This window comes from Tachysurus fulvidraco, chromosome 19 (assembly GCF_022655615.1).
Source record: "Tachysurus fulvidraco isolate hzauxx_2018 chromosome 19, HZAU_PFXX_2.0, whole genome shotgun sequence".
Taxonomy (NCBI): Eukaryota; Metazoa; Chordata; class Actinopteri; order Siluriformes; family Bagridae; genus Tachysurus; species Tachysurus fulvidraco.
Window position 1 is genome coordinate 5862021 of NC_062536.1, and position 22033 is coordinate 5884053.

A 22033-nucleotide genomic window follows, 5' to 3' on the forward strand; every position below is an offset into this window, starting at 1 on the left:
CTTCACTCTCCATCTCAACGCTCTGCTATCATCCTACACGCAGGAACCAAAGTGCTTAATGTTTTACCCTCCACGGAAGCATGAGGCAGCTCGCTCTGTGACCGTCGTAAACCCCCATCCTGGAGTCTAAACATTATCTCTCTGATTTAAGAGAAGAGAAAAAAAAATAACAAAAAAATAAAATAAATTTTCGCTTTAAAAAACGATGAATTCCTTTCAAACAGTAAGGCCTGATCCTGATAAGAGTTTCATACCTTTGGTAGCCACTTAATGTTTGATAGACTGTTTATTTTTTTAACGATACATTGCTAAAACCAAGGAAACTAGGAGAACAGCTAATAAAATGCTGATTGATTGAGAACTTTGTCACACCTTGGCGCAGGTTTCAGACTTGCGCGTTGTACCGCTAACTAAGCCGAAGTACCCTAAAGTGCAGTTGGAGGCTGAGAATATTGCCTGACGACAATGCTGGTTTGACTGGATGGTAAATCAAATGACTGATACACTGAGAAGGGAAATTACCCAAGAGCCCTTGCAGTAGGTTGAGACCATCAGGGCCTAAGGGGACAAATGTGTAGAATGTAAACAGATATGTTTCTGATTGTACCGCATGAGAACGATTCAGATTGATCACAGTGAATGATGCAGTGGATCGTGAGCAGAGGAAAACAAGGCAGCAGCGTGACTACAACTGTAGAGATTTTCCCAAAGTAAAAGCCGATCTAAAAACAAATCAGAAAGAAAAAGCTGCCCACGCAGGTAGTGAGCATTCTTTTGGTGAGCATTACTTTCGGCTCAATGCCGCACGCCGTGTCGAACAGAAGCGCCGAAACAGAGCATCCTGCTGATTGTCTACAAAACAACCGGGACGCGTGCGATGCTTCTTGGGTGTCTCTTCTCTGACATGTCATTCCATGCAGCTGATAAAATGGGGCGATCAAAAAGTCTGTAAGAGCAAGAAGAGTGAAATATTTATGCTGGTGCAATGTCCCTCGTTACCCCTCGTGTTAATCACACGAGTGATTGAAGAGTCCCGATTCAGCCACGAACCGAAGACGGTTTAAACGGACACGTAGGTTTGTGTGTATAAAGAGCATCAGAGCTGGTCCATCATCACATCTCTGTCCTTGAAAAGCAAGCAAAAAAAAAAAGAAAAAAGAAAAAAAAGACTCCAGGACTTAAAAAAAAAAAACAACAAAAAAAAAAGGTTCCTGCTGAAAAAAAAACACAAGTGATGTCAGAGTAGCTGTAGATTTTTACGCTAACGAGACAGACACTCGTGAGACGACGTCCTTCGGCTTCTGATGTTCAGCACGGATTGTCACTGTACTTTCACCGTCATATTTTTTTTTATATAGAAAAATAGAACCAAGCATATATTGAAAGCATACTGGTAAAAGCACTGCAAGGATATCGTGGAGAGATTTACAAGTTTTCTTCCTTTTTTATAGCTTATAAATATGGTATCTATACAATATGTGGTACAAAAATATTTAGATTTTTTGGGCACTGGTAGTCTGAGAGAGGGAGAGACGGAGAGAGAGAGAGAGAGAGAGATAGAGACGGAGAGAGGGGGGGAAAGCACGAGAGAGAGAGAGGGAGGGAGAGAGAGAGAGGGCAGGAAAGGGAGAGAGGGTGTGAGAGATGGACAGAGAAAGAGAGAGGGAGAGAGAAAGGAGGGAGAGAGAGAGAGAGAGAGAGAAAGGGGGGGGGTTTAGAGAGAGAGGGAGAGAGACGGAGACGGAGAGAGAGAGTGTGTGAGAGAGGCAAAATGATTTAAAAGAGCTTTAAAAAAACAAAAAACAAAAAAACCTGCTCAGGCACAATAACCGTGTTTGTGTGCTGAATGTTTATGATGAATATAAAATTCCCCTATAAGGAATAAACAGTGCTGATGGCCGGTGAGGAGGTGACAGGGAGAAAGGACAGAGTATATGACAGATGTGCTCCGAGATGTGAACACCTACTAGAGACGTCTCTGCATTTGCAGTCAGCCAAGAAACGAGGAGGGGAACAGAACAAAACAGGAAAAAAGAAAAAAGGTTTGAGGCAAAAGTGAAGCATTTTGGTTATTTGCTCGATACTGTAGAGTGGCGTCTCCTCGTCTGTCTGTCTGTCAGTCTGTCAGTCATGGAGCAGAGCCACTGGAGCCAAAAGGAGTCGTCTTGATGACTAAATCAGCAGCTCCACACGTCTGACCATCTGTCATCTTATTGCTACGTTTCCATCAGCTTTTCGCTTTCCAGTAAAGCTGCGTTGTGCTGTACAAAAAAACTCGGCAAAAAATAGGTGGAAAAGGTCAGCAGAAGCAAGACGGTCTTCTATAAGGTAGTAGGAGGGGTCTGGGTGGACTGGCTGATCAGAAGATCTAGTGGTTGAGCTTCAGACAAAATGGCCCCAACAGAACAGAGCTGGCTAGTGTAATGCCAGTAACAGCCACAGGGAGGCTCCATTCTCCTTGTCTGTCCATTCTCTCTGACTTGCTGGGTTTCTTTTTTGGCATCAGTAAAAGTTAACAAGCTGCACTTCTCTCCCCCACGTTTCCTGAGTGCTTCAGCCTAATAACAGGTGGCTTGATTACACACTCTTGGATTAAGGCAACATGATGTCTGTGTGATTTTAATAAAACTTTTTCTTCTTTTAAAAAAATGTACAAATTTTTTTTTTAGCAATACAAAGCTCTATGGCATAACCAATAAACGCTGTATAGAAAATATATAAATATGCTTTCTTTTCTTTCTTTCTTATTTTTTTTTTTTTTACAGGTATCCACCACCTCTGCACGCCAAAGTGTCTTTTTTTATCTCGCTAAAAACTGTTTCTTGTTCTTTAACAGAACAACATACACATCAGTCAGTCTATTTAAAAAAAAAAAAAAAAAGTCATTCTATGCACAAATGCTATTTACACCGGTTGAAATGGCGAGGTGGGGCAGGGTTCTGGACGTGATCGGTGGGACTCAGGACGAGTCGGTGCAGGGCGAGGGAGGTGGAGGGTAAAGGTGCTGCGAGTAGCTGCGTTCTGTGTACGGCGACGGCGGGCAGCTTTCGCAGTTCTCTTCGGCTGACAGGTACTGGCTGCGTGGCGTGGGAGGAGGTGGGAACGGCTCGGAGTCGTAGTTGGCGTCGCTTGCGTAGCCTTTTGCCATGACGCTGGAGGACACGGGCTGTGCTCTGCGGCCTGGTGTGTAGTCACTGTCGCACACGTCTGTGCTGCACGGCGTGGTGGGAGGAGCAAAGTGCCGGTAGCTGTATGGTCTGTAGCTGTAAAAACAGAAGACTCGGGTTACCGAAGCAAGCACACACCGTGTCGTATGCCCATGGTGGATACACCAGTTGTACCATTAGTATCAGAAAAAAAAAAAACATTTTCCTACATTATTCCTAAAGGGGAAAAAAAAGCTAAAAGCTGATGGGATGTTCCGATCCCAACTAACAGCGATGATCTGATCGTCGTGTAAATAACACATTAGCATCTCAAAGTTAGTTCTGGGAGAGATGATCCGACTGCCGCTAAGCTAATCGGGTCACATCGGTAAAGGTCATTATAAGCGACGTCGCACAAGCGAGAGAGCTGCTGTACTGAAACACAGCATGAACGCGACAGATTAACACGGAGTAACTGATATTTATTTTTTTCTCCATCAACAAAACATTTCCCAAAGGCTGGATAGAGTGCGGCGTATTGCCATGGTAACAGAGACAAGTGTCAAGTTTCTATGGGATGTGGTAGCGTAGTGTTTAAGGTGTCGGGCTACCAATCAGAAGGTTGTGAGTTCGATTCCTACGTCCACCAAGCTGACACCGCTGGGCCCCTGAGCAAGGCCCTTAACCCTCAGTTGTATAAAAATGAGATCAAATGCGAGTCGCTCTGGATAAGGGCCGTCTGCTAAATGCTGTAAATGTCAAAATGTAGTGAGTGTAATGGACTACAGGCAGAACTGAACAGTACGTAGTGACGAGTGACGCTCGGTGCTGTAATAACAAATAGGACCAGAAGTCATTATATGTGTAGCTTTTATTATTATTATTATTCACTTATACCAGAAGTATCATGTTCTTTATAGTGCGGCGCCTGTGTTAATATTTAACATCTGTTAACTAGTCTATAAGCAAATAAGTCATGACTCCTAAAATATGCTAGATAGAATAAACCTGTTTTGCGAACGACGGAGCGGCCGCGCGCGCTCGCGTCTTCTCTTTCGAATCAGGTGACATTTCAAAGCGAAAGACGCTGGCGTCAAGTGTGGGCAGATTTATATGTGTGTAATTATCTAATTGACTCTTATTAAATGGCACACGAAAAAAACGTCGGAACATCTGACGGTAAAAAGTGCAGAGAAAGAGATGAGAAGAGTCGTTGTGTCACGCTCTACACCGTGTGTTAATGCAAGAGATATATATAAAAAAAAAGATAAGCTTGAATTATTTCATTAAACACCGTGTTTAATAACACTGAGGATGAAAATCCAGCTTTTTTTCTGGTGGTGGTGATGGTGGTGGTGGGGGTTACTTTTATTTTACATGAGGTTCTGGGGTATTTGCTAGCATGCACAGCTTCCAGTCAAGCACTTGTTCCTTTTGAAATCCCAATGAAAAGGCTTCAGTAGTATTCATACTTTTTGAACTGTGAAGCTCATTCATGACTTCAATGAGGGAAGAATGCAGTATTTGTTCATCACCTGTATGAGCGGTGTGTTGAGGGACTGTTGGATGAGTAGCCGAACTCCATTGTGTACTGAGAGCGCACTGTAGCCGGAGAAGGAGGAGGGTTCAGGATCTGGGAGGGAAAAAAAAAAAAAATCACCAGAAGAAAAGAAACATTAAAGTTTGGAGAACAATCCTGTTATTTCACACAGTAGCATCTTAAAAGGGATTTTATTCTCCCCCCCAAAGCTAGTGGGGAGTTACTAAGGAGTTCACACACTAATAGAGCGACTATCCATCTGTGAGACTCGGGTTCTTGTGGTTAACAATGGAAAGGCACACTAGATGAGACAGACAGCCAGACTGTGAGTGAGGTAAGTCTGGGTGTGGTTCTCTCCTACGATCTACACCTTCGTACTGTTCTCTCTACGACATCCATAATGCAGTGGAGCAATACAAAGCACGAGTCTATCGAAAGCACCGACGACTGGTGCGCTTCTGGACAAAGATATGAAGCTACGACGGTTTCTAGACTGTTATTCAAAAATGAAACGCGTGTTTAAACGCTTCACTCTGCTTACAGGAGGAAAGTAAGTGCCCTTAGTGCTGGACGAACTGCTGGAGGAAGCGCCCGTCACGTGAGCACGATCGTACGGCGGTCCACTGCTTCCACCCATGATGCTCAACGAGCCGATCACAGACTTCCCACGAGACATGCCTGCAGAAGACAGAGTGGGTGAAACATTAAGGAAAGTGGACACACACACACACACACACACACACACACACACACACACACACACACACACACACACACACACACACACGGTGGTTTTCATGCGAGGCAAAGCAAAGCATCGGTCTCACCTGGAAGAGAACCGGACAAGGAGCTCGGATGGGGCACGTAGCCCAACGGTACGGAGGAGGGTCCGTGCACGACAAAATCGTTGGTCATGGTTTCGCCATCGCCCACCATCTGAGGGCAAAGGACACGCTGGCACACAAAATACACAGCGCCCACCACGAACAGTGTCATCACGACACCGACGATGGAGCCGATGGTGTTGGTGGGCTGAGGGGAAGGCTCCTCTGTGGGGTCTGTTTATATAAATAAAAAAAAACCACACACACATTATATAAAGGCTGTAACTATTAAAGTCAATAAACACTTTATTGCAAATAAACTTTACGGAAAATATCGAAAGCGGTCTTACAGCAGCCGATCTCGTCAGAGTTGTCTGTGCAGTCCATGTTATGGTCGCACTTCTTGTGTTTGCCGATGCACTGACCGTTATTACAGGTGAACTGATCCGGAGGGCAATGAACTGCAGGACAAGTGGAAACACATGGCTGTTGGTAAATGAAGCAGTAATATGTTCTCACGCTAACTGCATTCAGGCAGGAACTGGAGCCAGATTCTTCACACGTAGACTTTTCGAACCGACTTTCCGTATAAAAGTTGCGACCACGTACACATGGACAGACGAGTAAAAATCCCGTTTAAGGTGTCCTGTAAGGATCGGACTGCTAAAGTATTACACACGTATGTAAGTAAGGGCATGTAATAAATGTCCAACTGCTAAATCTAAATATGCCACAAAAACAATAACACAAGAGCTTATACTGCACTTCGAGCTGGTCAAGTATTAAATGTAACAGTAGTCTACGATTCAGGAACACGAGCCGTACCATCGCACTTGTTTTCGTCTGAGCGGTCCTGGCAGTTGATCTCTCCGTTGCAGCGCAGTGAGAGTTCCACGCACTGCTTGCTGTCGCACTGAAACTCGTCGTCCGAGCACACGGGGCAGTCGTGCTCGTCGCTTTCATCTTTACACTCCACATATCCGTCACAGCGCCAGGCCCGAGGGATGCAGTCAACCTCTCCTGAGGTGCACGAGAACTGCTCTGGAGAACACGTGGGAGGCTCTGGGAGGGACCAAGGCGAATACACGCGTCATCGTTTTCAGTCGAACTAAACAGTTGTGCTGCATAATCAAGCTGTCTGAAGACGTTGAGCTAAATAGTAGACGTGCATATTGCTTAAAGGTTTTATAAAACATTACCTCCACAGGAAAGCTCGTCTACCAGAAGGACCAGGTGAACCGGGCAGGAGCAGCGGGTCGTACCGTCTCCTTTCACTATGCAGATGTGGGAGCATCCGCCGTTATCTTGGGTGCAGGGGTGTTTATCTGGAACACACAGGAGGACAGCTGTCAATCTTTCTCTTTGTCTCAGACTAATTCTACATTTTGAGACACACGGACAATCTGGATTTTCACATAGGAGCGTTATTTTATTGGAACCTGTGGAGACTGAAACCTTAAACCTTCCCAAAAAGATGGTGAACGTATTAGAAGAGATAGGAGACGCATGCATGTCTACGTTTGGTCAGCATCGGTACGGTCAGTCTCCTACATCCTGTTTATCAACATCGTGCATTCGGCTTCAAGTGGCTTGTTAGCACACGTTTCCAAACAAACTCGGAGTTTGTTGAATTCTTCCCATGGAAATGGCAAATATTGCGGCGCTGAGAAAAAAAAAATCCATGATCAAAGACAAAGAGCGCCTGGCTCAGAGCCATCGTCTCCGTCGTTTCCCAGAAAGTGAGGATTGTGTCTTACTGTACTCATCCATGTGAAGCTCGTGGACCGCGTGGATGTCTGTAAGCGCGGTAATGCGAGCTTGGATTTTGGTGCGGCCCTCACGCGTCGTCTTGTCGATGCGCTCGATCATCTGCTGCTGTCGATCGATCCAGTAGAGGTGATTCCCGAACACCGTCAGACCCACTGGCTGCAGTATGTTGGAGTCTTCGATAACGATCCGATTGGCGCCTGCAAGGGGGAAAAAAAGTAAAAGGGAATGGAAATTGGTAAGGACTAAAGGGGAACTACAGCAATGCTTTAGTGTGTGCGGGAAACAGAGCACAAAAAAAAAAAAAAATGATTAACCGCCAGGGAAACGGGATATATTTGGACTGGGTAAAGTGATTGATAGTGTTTTGGCACCGCAGAACGTTTGCGTAACAATCTAATGTGGGACAGCAGAGGGGAAATCATTTTTGCGTGATGAGAATAATGGGTAAAATGTGTCTGAATCGAGGCCAGACCTCACAAAAAGCTTTCCAAGAAGAAAATGAGTGAAAACACACATATACGGTGCAGTAAAAACAGACTCCACAGAACACTATTTGTTTCTTCGTTAAAGCTAGGTGGTTTAGTTCAGCCGTGCGTTGACTCGTTTCTCTGCTTTCCTCTCATCTGCATTGCCGATCGAACCTGTTAGCGATTTCACACTTTAAGGTCTGTGACGATTAAAAAAAGATTTCAAATGGAGTCGGAGGGGGCAATAAGTTGCATTACAGGTGACGCATCACCTGCTGTGATTTAGGTTCGGATAGAAATGTGTGTGTGTGTGTGTGTGTGGGGGTATTTTCTTTTCATTTTGTTTGCTTTTCTTCCTTGGCTTTTTGTGCCGATCATCTACTCCAGAGCTCCAGAGCGAGACCAGGCCCAGTCCTTTTGTTCAGTTATTGCTTCACAATCACAAACCACACGTGAACTGATTACACGTGGTATTAACATCGATCACGACTGATCGGCACTGAATAAATCCTTTCAGATATAATCTAACTCGGGTCCTTTCCTTCATCGCAAGTGGACGGCAGAGATGAAAATCAGAGTACAGACCCCCCCCCTTTAAAAAAAAACAACAACAAAAAAAACTCTCCAATAACCATTTACTAACATCTCCTACAGCACTGAAGGGAACTGGAGATAAGACAGGAGAATTCGGCCTACACTGAGAAAAGGCATCTTTTTCTGCCATCTTTCATGCCGTGAGCGTTGACTTTATCTACGGAGCCTTGTGAGAACTCTACCGCCATGTTTATGTAGCTTCCATGCTCAGGCAATGACAGTCCATTAGACGTTCCTTCTTTGCTGTCTGGGATGAATCACGATGCCCTTGCGTTCACTTTATAAGCGTTAGGTGGTCGTGAGCGACCCAGACCAGCTCCCGATGTGGTTTGAGTGACTGAATCACAACACCTCTCTGAGAGCGCCGTGTGGTTACGATCAGATCGGTCAGGACACAAGTTAACGCCGTGTGTGAGCGGAGACTCGGGTCACATTCAGATCTGATTGACTTATTATTATTATTTTGCTAATAGCTTTTTGAATAGGCCACACTACATCTCTACATCCTGTCGTATTTACCTGTTCCATACTCAAAATAATCTCATAGTTTTTTTTTTTACTATAAACGACTTTGTGAAAGCAATTTTTAGAGCATATTTCTAACAATGTGAGTGTTTTAGCTCTAAATAATCAAACTCTGGTCGGTCAGATGGTGATGTGTAATTTTCTCCAACAGTATTAAAATTCCTGTTGCTATAGAAACTATGACGATTATATTCCTGTAACTTCAAAGCCTGTTCTAGTATAGTCCTTATATTTGTAATGTTAATACTCGTCATCACAACTTAGAAGTTTGCAACAGCGGTGATCAAGCTGGAGTTTGGGTTTAGCGGCGTATATCTGGACGTCAGACGTCTCTGTTGAAGCAAATGGATAGCTGTTATGACGGAGCTGCTGTATGAAGCCCTTGAGAGCATAATGGTCATTCGTTATTTCTGTGAGATCAGAAATCTTATTACATGAGAAAATCGTGCACAGATTGCAAGAGGACGCAGCGTTTAAAGCTTTTATCGACCGAGCATCCGATTTAATAGGAAAATGAGATCTGTGTTGGTTAGCATTTCTTCAGTCCGGGTGGTCACCGTGGTGATGTGTGGTTTTTGTCCGATTTGGTAACGAGTGAAACATTAGATAAACGCACTAACTATTTTATACAACTCTCTATAGTAAAGTACTCTCACTTGCTAGGTGTTTATCTACAGATTTCAAAACGCACCAGATAGATCGCTGCTCTCGATGCGCCGCAGGTCCATGTCGGCCCAGAACAGTCTACCCAGCTCGTTGTCGATAGCGAGGGCCGCGGGTTTGCTCAGGCCGCTGAAGAACAGCACCTCTCGCTCAGTGCCGTCCAGAGCCGCTCGCTCGATCTTAGCAGAGCGCTCCTGCATGTTGGTGAAGTACATGTACCTGGAGATGACACAGGAATTAGTTTAATATTAACAGCAGTTACCAGTGATGTGCTGTTATGGTCTGCTTTCTAGCCTTACGAGTATGTAACGAGCAAGCTTCTACAAGACGAGTCCAGACAAATCTAAAGATGAACTCTTTCTGAGCCATAGCATATTAACATGACCTTAAACACATGCTCAAACATCAGTAAAAGCCCTGCTATCTGAGATGACGCACAGTTCAGGGCACAGCTTAAGTGTGGAGTCACTCACCCTCTCTCGGGGTTAACTACAATGGCCCGTGGCTTGTCGTGCTCTCCACGGAGCACCACGCCAACGCGAGAGCCGTCGAGACGCGTCACGTTAATCACGTTGGTCACCTCGCTGGTCCAGTAGATGAAGCGGCTGTAGATGTCGATGCTCATGTCAAATGGCTGTAAGGCCAGATTGTGGCCCCCCACTGTGTTGGACACCACGGTCATACTCTGAGGAGCCAGGATGAAAACGGTTATAATGCAGATAAAGTGATCACTGTAACTGACTCGCACTGCAAACGTACTGGGAAAGAAAGTCAATTCAAAAAAGCCTACTTACACAGACACACTCAAACTAGCAGGACGTCTGCACTGCGTAGCGCGAGTGTGTGCGTGTGTGTGTGTGTTTACCTGGTTTCCATCCTCCTGGGCACGACGGATGACGTTCTGCTTCGAGTCGATCCAGTAGAGCTGCTTGTCGAGCGGGTCGTAGTCGATGGCTCGCACGTTGCGCAGGCTGTGAATGGGTAGGATGATGTCAGGGCTCTGCTGCTCATCCATTACCATGCGATTAATAGCTGACTTCTGGCTGAAGAGAAGGAAAGAGGTGGGTGCTGAAAGACAGAGGATAAGAGAGACGAGTTAAAAAGCAACTCTTAGAACAATCCTTCTGTTCAGGTACTAACAGGTTAACTTTATGGTCAAATGTTTGACACAGACACCACCTTAAATACGGAGACACTACCGATGAACAATGGACCAAAAATAAACAAAAACACACACAAAACTAAAACGGCACTAAGAAAAAATCTTCATGAAAATATTTTGTACTAGGCATTGTGTGGATTCGTTTTCCTATCCGTTTGTGGATGAAACTGGTTACGAGCCCACTATAGTTGCTATATATAACTGGTTTATGGTTTATATATAACTACTAAATGTCAGAAATGCTGCAGCACTAAAAGCTGGACATCATGGATATAACTGACATTTACTAACTACATGCACAACTCGAATGAAAGCACATAAACTAGATACACAGATTTACACAGCACTGGCCACTGATCCTCTGGCATTAGAGCACATTAGATATTAATAGCATTTGAGCTGGTTTAAGAATTAGAAAACGTGGAGAATAGTTTTACTTCACTCATGTGATAATATTTTTGGGTCACAGAGGTTACTTATTACAATACACACGCACAGACACATGCACACCCCTCCCGGGCACAGACAAACGTGTGCACGCCGTGCCTCCTGAGCCTCCCCAGGGTGAGCCTCAGCATGAGTCTGGAGTGTTTTACTATGTCAGACATGGCAAGGGAGCTGAGGACGGCTTAAGCCGGGCTTTGGTTTCTCGCTGCCTGCCAACTTGGCAGTGGCTTAGGCGACCGAGAAAGCTTTATAAAGCTCAGCGCAAGCCTGCAGCTGAAAGTTTCCCCTCTCAGAAGGCCTCACTCAGCTCCAGGCCTGCACACTCCCCATAATGTGATCTGTTCAGGGCTGCCACGAACCTTGCACAGCCTCACACTTACACAGCCATTAAAACCAACAGGACCCGTGCTGTAAGCGGTACGTGTGCACAAAATGAGTTGTGAGAAGAGGAAACACGCATCTGGATTTATAAATAGCTGATTTTACACGGGAACGCACACATACACGTATACTGCCTCCAGTGTGTACATACAGTACACACACGCTGATGCTTTTATACAACATTGCTAATGCTGTGCTAAAAAGGCGTTTTTTTTTTTTTTTTGGTTTGTTTTTAAGGGTCAGAAAGATGTTTTTTTTGTTGCAATCAGGTAGAAATCACACGTCCTGATTAGATCCTCACGGGTACAATCAGCTTCGGGGACATATTTCCATCTGATCGGTCTGTTGGCACCGAGATTAGTGGTTCTCACAAGTGAGGTCTAGTTGCCCACAGGAGACCGTAAGGAGATCACGACCCACTGCGTCAAAGTTGTTAATATTTAGGGGTCCAAGCACCAAAGTCAACTCAGACCTCGTGTGTTCTATTAGTAGAAAGGGTTAGGGTTAGTTATAATATTAAAAAATAAAAGACAAAAAAAAAAAAAGAATTATTCGAGAAATACAAACACATTCCACAGACCCCCTCGGTGTGCATTTATTTCAGAAACATTATCTGAAAAGAAAAGAAAAAAAAAAGGAGTCCAGAACCACGGACTTGAGACATCCCTAAGCCACAATGAGGCTTGTGCATGTGTGCTTGATTTTACCCTGGCTCAGATTTATAAAGGGGATTGCGTGTAGAACGCAGACAATGCACGTTTCTATAAATATAAAACTTGTACAATGCGAGCATGGCGATGAGAGAACTGGCTGACCAAAACTACACTTTTGGTTTATACATATACGAGTTAATCGGGACTAAAACGGAGCTGAACCATTCTTCTAACCGTGCTTAAAATAAGTCTTTCTTGCTTTGGCACCGCTAGACATACAGATTTTGACATCTGTCCTCTCCAAGCGGAGTGAAACCTTATCTAAATATGTGAGTATACGAGTGTGTGTGTGTGTGTGTGTGTGTGTGTGTGTGTGCGTGTATTGTATTTAGCTCACCGCTGCAGGTCTTGTTGTCGTCATTAAGTGAGTAATGCGCTGGGCAGCCACACACGTAACTGCTGACTGGCACGGCCAGGCACAGGTGCGAGCAGTGGCCGTTGGTTGAGGCGCAGGCGTTCCAGCCTCCCTGACGTGACGAGTGGAACACCAGGATGTCCATGACGTAGTCCAGATGGCCCTGGATGAGCGTGCGGTTCTGCCCGCTGGTTTTGTTAGCACGCTCGATGCTGCGCTGGCTCCAGTCCGTCCAGTAAATGTAGTCTTGGTATTGCGTGAGACCAAAAGGGTGGGGCAAGTCATCTGCAATCACCTCGCGTTCAAGACCTTAAGCAGGGGCAGTTAGAAGGAAATAGAAAGCACATTTAAGAAAATTATTCAAAAGAATAAAAGGGAAAAAAAAATGGATTAAAGGCTGTGGCAAACACTACACAAATACACCTCTGTCCCAGCGAAGACAACTTGATTATGCTTCGCTGAGGGTCTGATGTCTTGTGTTTAAAGACAAATAATTCCAAACTTGTGACCCCGATCACGTCAGTGCCTGCGGAGCCTTAACTCCAATTCCTGCACTTCGTCTCTAAACCCTATTGATGTACCAATCTGTACAACCAGTTCATCGATCCAAACCACGTAAAGGTTTAAGCTGAACTAAAGACTCTCACCAAGCATGTTGGAAGATTCAATAAGCGTGGTGTCCAGGTCGGTCCAGTACAGCCGTCTCTCGGCGTAGTCGATGGTGAGCCCGTTTGCGCGGCCCACGTTGGGCACCAGTGTGATGCGCCCGGTGCCGTCCATGGCCGCACGGTCAATCTTGGGTCTCCCTCCCCATTCGGTCCAGTACATAAAACTGAGTAAAAATGAGAATCAGTGCTGGACACTTTGGTCATGCTCACATTCTACACATCATGCTACTGAACACCAGCATAGAATTTACACAGACGTAAATATACCAAGATGGACGTCTCGTATGAAAAGGCTCTCTGATGCCGTATGGAGCCATTTAGTAGCATTTTCACAAAGCTATTCTATCTGATCCCACCTTTATATCTGATGAAATATTTAAAACCTGTTGGGAACGAGTGTTAAAATACACGTGTGAGGGAATATCTTTGGAAAGTGTTTACAGTTCCAGAGACACACTAAAGCAGTTCTGATAACCAAACACCTTTCTAAAGCCTACTGATGATTTATCTTTAATAACCTGTGACCGATTTGTATAGATACACAAGTCTGTACATATACATACTCCTCTACTCTGGCTGCACAGTGTCTACCTTACCCTTCAGCAGGGTCCAGTGCTAGAGCTCGTGGACTGTCCAGGTCTTTCCACACCAGGACCTGCCTGTGTTGGCCATCCAGCTTTGCCACCTCTATGCGGTTCGTCCCGGTGTCAGCCCAGTACAGGTTCTTGCCCAGCCAGTCCACCGCCATACCCTCTGGGTAATCCAGCCCAAACTCCACCACATGTTCCAAGGCACTGCCATTCATGAATGCTCGACTGATGGTCTATTTAGTGTGAGAAGTAAAAGACAAAGCATTAAAACATTATGGCAAAGAAAATTATTTGCATATCAATATTTACAAGTGACACGTGATCTTCAGTGGCATCCGAGATCTATATATGATGATCTTTGTTGTAGATTTCTTTATATTAAACTTCTTTTTAAGAGTCTTGCCAGCTTATGTCTGATCATTTCTGATCCTATATTACCCACAATGCCATTCGACCACCTACTGATGGTGGTTCCAGCTGGAATCAACTGCTGCATGGAGTCGATCCAAAAGGACCAGTGCAGCGGCACTTTAATCATTAGGTCTGTGCCGTTCTCACACTCTCTCATATGTGTAACTCGTGAGTTTTATAGCTACACTGCATTCTGGAGTCCAAATCTGTGGCTGTCTTTACTACATCTACACAGGATTTCTCATTAATGACACTGATGTGGCTAAAAAAATGGTGAGCTTTTTTTTTTTTGTGGCCAACCTGCTAAAACAATGAAGGACTGGGGAAAAAACTGCCAGACACAAAATCTGGTAACAGAACAGCACAAACTTGGAGTGCCCCCAAAGATTTTGGACATAGCAGGATATATTTACTGCCCCCAAACTAATCGCATGGAACAGCCTCTCTTACACCAGCATCTGTATACAGAGGTGAATCCAAATGTGTTCCCGATTCTGACCCCAAATCAGTACTGAGGCAACTGATAAAGTGATGAAGGGATTCAGGAAAGCCATACAGGAGACTATGTGTATGAGTGAGAAAGAGAAGGGGGGGGGGAGACTATGTTGGTGTGAGAGAGAAAGAGGGGGGGAGAGTGAAAGACTCAGAGAGAGAGAGAGAGAGAGAGAGAGAGAGAGAGAGAGAGAGAGAGAGAGAGAGAGAGAGACTAAGACAGACTAAGAGAGAGAAAGACTAAGACAGAATAAGAGAGAGAAAGAGACTAAGAGAGAGAGAGACTAAGAGAGACTAAGAAAGAGAGAGAAAGAGACTAAGACAGAATAAGAGAGAGATACTAAGAGAGAGAGACTAAGAGAGAGAGAGACTAAGAAAGACTAAGAGAGAGAGACTAAGAGAGAGAGAAAGAGAGAGAGACTAAGAGAGAGAGAGAGACTAAGACAGAATAAGAGAGAAAAAGAGACTAAGAGAGAGAGAAAGAGAGAGACTAAGAAAGACTAAGAGAGAGAGAAAGAGAGAGAGACTAAGAGAGAGAGAGAGAGAGAGACTAAGAGAGAGACTAAGACAGAATAAGAGAGAAAAAGAGACTAAGAGAGAGAGAGAGACTAAGACAGACTAAGAGAAAGAGAGATGAGATAGTAAGACAGATAGAGAGAGAGAGAGAGAGAGAAAGAGAGAGAAGGGAAAATTAACCCTTTATTTATATCCAATCTGTCACCACTGGGAAGTTTATTCCTGAGAGATGCTTTAAGCAGCCAGTCAGACAAGAACAGCAGCATGTCCTTCCTTCTCCTCACCTTCAGTGTGATGTCGGTCCAGTAGATGCGATTATCAGTCACATCGAAATCGAGCGCTGACGCCTCCTTGACCCCGGTGAGCGGGATGGCTACGTTGTTGTTATTGGTTTCGAGGGAGATACGGCGGATGTCAGTGTGACGCGAGAACAGCAGGAAGGCTTCGGGTACAATGCACGTGCTCATGTCGCTCATGAGCTCCAGGCCAATGGGACAGGCACAGGACACACCCTGTGGCCTGTACAGGCACAGGTGACTGCACCCACCGTTGTTCTCAGCACATGGGTTTGTACCTGAGAGATAGAGAACTTAAGTATGAGAAGTGAATATCGCAAGCACTTCGGGGCTTCAACACGGATCGTTAACTGGTTATCATCATTTGTAATCCTGTCACGGTCAAACAGAGCTATGAGATTTGGCACTCACCAAAAGCCTGGTGGACGTAGGTGGCCTTCAGTCCCATGAGGTCGGGCAGTTGGTCAATGATGACTTCCCTTTCGGCAGTGCGTTTGTGCACACGCTCGATGCTCCGCCGCTGCCAGTCTGTCCAGTAAACGTAGTCGCCCAGGAGGGTGAAACCAAATATATGTGGAAGTTTGTCCTCGACTAAGATCCTGCGACCGGTTCCATCCATGTTCATCATCTGAGATAGACACAAATCAGAAAGCATGGAGTTTAAAGGTTGTTTATCTTCCCCCCAGACCTGTGTGACTAACAGAAAGTGCTTAACAGAAAGTTGTGTACTAATGAATACGTTATTGCAGTGCGCAGGTGCGTTAATCAAACGATGGCTTTCAGGAAGACTCGCATGCCAACTAGCCTGTATTCATTTGCAGCAGCCGGATGTACAAGCAGCTGTGCACATGGCTAGCACATTCCCTCGATGGTGAAGAACAACAGTGTGCACATGTAGTGCCTTAAGAGTCAGTGTGCACGTCAGGGAGCATTGCCTCTAAAGCGACATGGTATTTTTTTTTACTTCCTTTGAATTCCACAGTCTGTGTTTACCTTTTCTCGTCTAATCTAAACACATCCGCAAGAGACGCGTATTCCTGCTTTTTTTTTTTTTTTTTAAAAAAAGGGAAGGGACAAATTCCAGAAATGACTTAAGAAACTGACAACAGCTTTATATTTCCTCCCACAAATCCAACACAATAAGGGCTTTCTCCTATCGGATGTTTTAACATGAACAAAAATATCGGCCAATACGTTGGACAGAAATCTTCTCTGCGGCTTCTGTGGGAATCGAGGTCCTTCTCGCCACCAGCCGGTCGCGCTGCCAGGCCTCAGATATGCTACACTAGGACAAGCAAAATCTGACTGCATTCTTGTTTCTCTCTCAAGTTCATATGCAAGTAATACATTCGAATTGGTTAAAACAATCCGAAAAATTCGAACGTACTAAAAAGACACGAAAGCTGCATCCAGGAAGTGGAAGCCAGCTGGCTTTGTGCATATTACATTTTCTGCTTTCTCTCTCTACTAATGTGCATATAAAATGGAGTTTCCATCCTGAGTTGGATGGCATCAGCCAAAAGGTCTCCAGTGGTTTGGGAGTTGTGACCACAGTGTGGTGTTGGTTTCAGATTCTGGGGCTATTCTAAATAGTGCAGACCGCAGATGGAGTAGAGTCCGCAATCGGAACCAGATGTGGGCTGAAGCCGCAAAACGCCGCCTTTCCGAGCAGAGACGTGCTAGCCTGGGCTTCTCTCCCCTTCTCACACCCCCGATACGCTCACGACTTTCTTTCAAAGCTCTGAGCAGGTACAAAAAGTCACGTTGAGCTGTGCAAACAGCATCGGTGACATGTTACACCCTCGCTCTAACGCTCTAATCGAATCAACTCGAAGCCTATAGAATACTCTGGAATCGGTGCTGCACCAGGTCGGGTCAAGCAGTTAGTGCATATTAAGAAAGGGGGGGGGGGGACTTTAGCGAGAAATGCTAGTCGTGTAGCATGAAGTAGAAGCTACATTACAAAAATATGTTTATTTTACATCGTTCTGCGTTTCTGCTAAATAAGGAACACTTATAAACCTTTATTTTGCTTGTTGTGTTGCTTGTTGAGGGAAAAAAAACAGAATTGTTAGCTAAGGTAACCAATCCGATCTCCCCATAATCACACCACCCAAACCTGACGTACCACTGACGTGGGAATTCGGGGATATCAAGATCAGATCTGTGTACACGTGACTGAAGCTGGATCTCAGAGGATTGAAACGTTTATCCAAAAAGGTGTGACGCATTTTGTATTTCTGTATTAAACAATGTTTATGATGTCAGCATCAGCATGTAGGCCATCCATTTCTCTTAATATAGAAAATTGTCTCATTTTTATATGCTATTATTTGTATGGAGACAATTTGTTTGATTAGTTTTATACGATTTGTTCCGTGTGTGTGTGTGTGTGTGTGATTATCAAAGTGTAACAGCTATATGTATACTCTTTGTATTTATAAAAATAAATAAATAAATAAATAAATAAATAAATAAATAAATAAATAAAATGAAATGTCTATAAATAAGTAGTTGATCAACAGTATAATTTAGTTGAACATTTTTTTCTTTGTGTTCAGCCAGCTTGTGTAAAAGAGACATACAGCTGCACCTTACACGTCTGGTCATGGCCTTAGCAGTCTGGCAAATCTCCATTTTGTCTGCTGCCAGTCTGTTGACACCTCACGAAGCGCCAAACTTTTACTATCGGATTTCCGAACAGCAGGGGGTCTGTGATGTGGGGCTTGGAGGTGTAAGGTTAGAGGATTTAGACGTGGCCACTTGAGGGCAGGAGAACCATGCCATCCGAACTGACAAACGTGAAAAGAGACTAATCATGTAGATTAGTTCGGACTGGCAGGAGCAAAACGGAGCAGGACCGGCTTCATGCTGGGCAGTCGGCAACCTACAGCACGACAAGCTGCATTTCATTATTACAGGCTCAGGGCAAACGGCTCGGGTTTGTAATTCAAGAAGCCGGGGCTGTTTTTCTGCCGGGGTACATTTACAGGCCTCCCATTAACCATGTGAAATAACTCTGCTGAAATTCATGTGGGCACACAGAGGGAAGCTAGAGCAAAACCTTGCCAGGCTTAAAATTGCCTTCTGTAGAGCAGGAGAGCAGTTGAGATCGAGAAGAAAGTCTGCAAACCAAACTCGAAGCTAAATCTAACCCACAAATTATAACGAGCTAACGCACAATAGAAAAGTGAATTCCTAGCTCGGCACGGGACGACGTCAGCCTCCTGGTGCTGTGACAAAGCCGGCAGCAGAGCTCCCAGCGTGGGGTACAACTGCTGCAGGCTACCAGACAGTGTCAAAGTGCTAAAGACATCAGACATGTCACGTCTCACACCCATCAGCGACCTCTAATCGGAAAATGCAAGGGCTGTTCGTAATTACCGACGTACCAAACGTTCTATTCACAAATAGTTTGCAAATGAATCACTGTTGCTTGTGTATATGTACACACACGTTTGTAAACGCAGTGCTGGCTTTAGTGCTGAATTGGGATTTGTAGTTTAAACAACGTGCCAGATTTACCATCTCCTGTGTGGAAGAGACACAACGACATCGTTCTTAACATTCGCGAAGACTGAACACGCACAAAGCCGCTACAGAAACAAAACGGAGCGGAAATCTAAAACTGAACGCAATCTATAGCGCAAGATGATACCGCGTGGCTTGTGTTTACAGTTAGCCCCAGAATTATTGGCAACCTTGGGAAAATCAGAAAAAGCTGTCATGGGGGTGGTGATGGTGGTGGTGGGGTCTTTGTGGATAATTGACTTCATTTGATACTAAAAATATGAAAGGAAAATTGAAGTTATTCTAAGGGAATTCAAAACAAAGCGGAAATGTGGTGGTCTCGAGTAAGGCTCTGCAGACCTGCTCCAGGAAAAGGCTGTGACTGGTTAGTAGCGATGTCAGTCAAATGGCTGTAATGAGATGATTTAACCTGATCAAGAGGCTGCTCGTGTTTCTTTTCAGCCTTTCGAGCAGCTGTGTTAGCATTAGGAAGCTTCGGGCTGCTTTGTAGTAACGTTTCGGCCTACGCCAGCCGTACTGTATGGAACTGGCGCTGTTATTTACGCTGCGGATCAATAAACAGAATATTTTTTTCCATGCACGACGACTGTACGTCTCAGAAAAATGTACAAGAAAGCATTTTTTATCTGTTTTCTCTTCCTCTCTCTCTCTCTCTCTCTCTCTCTCTCTCTCTCTCTCTCTCTCTCTCTCTCTCTCGGAGTAAACTGGTCTTTTCTAGCTGCACACACGCACACACACACACACACACGGATTTCTGCCTTATTTACATGATACTGATGCACTGGGTTTAAAATCTGATGGGCTTCGTTTGCCCATCTTTCAGTAAAGCTGTGGAAAGTTTCAGAAAATGCTGATTATCTTTGTACTCATGTGCATTTGTCGGTCAGCCATAAAGGGCGAAGAACAAATCAGACGCAGCCTGTTGGCATTTAGTGAAACCCAAAAAACTCAATAAAAGGTTGAGTGCACAGACAGCTGGGAGCATGAAATAAACAATCAGGGTAAAGCCTTAAAGGCAGATGTGGAGGTTATTTTGACTCACTTCTAAGCCAAGGAAAATATGTAATAAAGTATAATATGTATTTTTAACGCTACATCTTTCATCAGCTGAGGCCTAAAAACTAAGACCGGTTTGTTCTGCTGAAGAACCGGCAGCACACACAAGCTACAACTTACCTCGATCTTGTCAGTCTTAGCATCTCCCCAGTAGATTTTCCTCTCTGCATAATCGAGCGCTAGGCCGTTGGGCCAGCCCAGGGAAGTGTTCACCATCACAACCCGCTCAGTTCCATCCAGTGTAGCGCGCTCAATCTTAGGGATCTCACCCCAGTCGGTCCAGTACATGTATCTGGTAAAGACACGACAGCATCGGAGATTCTGTGATTAGATGGAGACTCTGAATACAAATCTAACATGAGCTCAATCACTCTAGTCTGAATGTACCACTGGAATTCTACTGAGTTGTGATAGGATGTGCAATTAAATTAGTCTATGAACAACAACAACAAAGGTACAAAATGCTTTCAGCTAAATGAAATGCGAGGAGGGAAAAAGATAAGAAGGAGAGACAAAGAAAAATCTGCAGCTGATCAATGATGTGACTCAAATGTATGGAAAGGTAAATGTCTGGATCACTACAAAATATCATCTGAAATTACATACAGTATATTCCAGAGAGAGAGAGAGAGAGAGAGAGAGAGAGAGAGAGAGAGAGAGAGAGAGAGAGAGAGGAGAGAGAGAGAAAGAGGAGAGAGAGAGAGAGGGAGAAAGGAGAGCGAGAGAGAGAGAGAGAAGGACGAGAGAGAAAGGCTCTTTCGTCTCCTTCTCTCGCTCTCCCCTCTTCGTTTCCCCTTCTTCTTCTTCTCCTCGTCTCTTTTATTTTTTCTCCTCTCTTTTTCATTTCTCCCTTTCTTCTCTTTTTCTCCTTTTCTCGTCGCTTCTTTTCCTTTCCCGTCTCCTCTCTGCTTTTCTCTTCTCCTTCTTTTCTTCTCCCTTCTCTCTCATCCTTTTTTAATGTTTTTTTTTTTCCTCTTGTCGCTCTCCTTCCTCGTTCTCTCAGTCTCTGTTCTCTTAGAGCTCTTCCTTCTCTAGCTTAGCGCCCTACTCGGTCGCCGTTTGTCTGTCTCGTATCGCGTCGCTTTTTTTTTGTTTTTTTTTACGTTTTAATACTTCTTGAATGTTTTTTGTTCTTTTTCCCTTTTTTTTTGGTTCCCGTTTATTGTGTGGATATCTCTCTGGATCACGAGGCGTATGAAGGACCCGTCTTCTCTCTCTCCTCTCTCTCCCTCGTTTGCTCGCTCCCGTCTCCTCTTTTCTTTCCCCTTCTCGTCTGTTTTCCCCCCCCCTGCTCCTTCTCCTTCTCTCTCACTTCTCTCCTTGCGCATGGTACCGTGGTTCTTCCTTTCTAGAGTAGATATATCTTTTGATAACTTCTATATATACGAAATTTAACTTGAAAGAGTAGTAGATTGTATTTTTTAAGATTTATTATAGAGATTAATTATCTATGATAGAGAGAGGAAGTGATAGTATAATAGATATTATGCTTACCTATATTATTTATATCCACTGAAAAAAAAAAAAAGATAGTTATTATTTTATATCTTTATACTAATTATATATAAAATTTCGAGACAGATCAGCTTTTATCGTTTCTCCCTATCTTCACTCTCATTTAGTTACTTCCTGATATCTAATCATAATATATTCTCTTCTTCCTCTTTCATACGCTTGCTTCATATTACTTCTGATATATCTTCTTTATCTCTGCTCATGCTATCCTTATTTTATATATACTTGCTCTACATTACTTACATAGATATATCAAATTTTTCTACTATAGACGTGATTATCTCATCTCCCATATATTTTTTATATCTCTCTCTAATTATTCATGCATCTTCTATATTTCCCTATCACTGCTATCTTTTCTATCTCTATCT

General features: G+C 44.2%; 1 protein-coding gene across 1 annotated transcript in view; it reads right to left on the reverse strand.

The window, feature by feature from the left end:
* The window catches only part of lrp6 (low density lipoprotein receptor-related protein 6), a 20758-nt gene extending 291 nt beyond the window's left edge, over positions 1–20467 (reverse strand). The window contains exons 1-17 of the mRNA XM_047804054.1: positions 20268–20467; positions 15972–16188; positions 15549–15838; positions 13852–14078; positions 13235–13419; positions 12570–12896; positions 10395–10597; positions 10003–10214; positions 9558–9748; positions 7268–7477; positions 6710–6835; positions 6336–6572; positions 5861–5971; positions 5514–5744; positions 5228–5364; positions 4682–4779; positions 1–3263 (exon numbers count right to left, since the gene is read on the reverse strand). The exon at positions 1–3263 is cut by the window's left edge and continues 291 nt beyond it. Coding sequence (XP_047660010.1) covers positions 2960–3263; positions 4682–4779; positions 5228–5364; positions 5514–5744; positions 5861–5971; positions 6336–6572; positions 6710–6835; positions 7268–7477; positions 9558–9748; positions 10003–10214; positions 10395–10597; positions 12570–12896; positions 13235–13419; positions 13852–14078; positions 15549–15838; positions 15972–16188; positions 20268–20435 — 3474 coding nt within the window. The 5' untranslated portion in view covers positions 20436–20467 and the 3' untranslated portion in view covers positions 1–2959. The remainder of the gene's footprint in view (positions 3264–4681; positions 4780–5227; positions 5365–5513; positions 5745–5860; positions 5972–6335; positions 6573–6709; positions 6836–7267; positions 7478–9557; positions 9749–10002; positions 10215–10394; positions 10598–12569; positions 12897–13234; positions 13420–13851; positions 14079–15548; positions 15839–15971; positions 16189–20267) is intronic.
* Positions 20468–22033: the final 1566 nt, after the last annotated feature.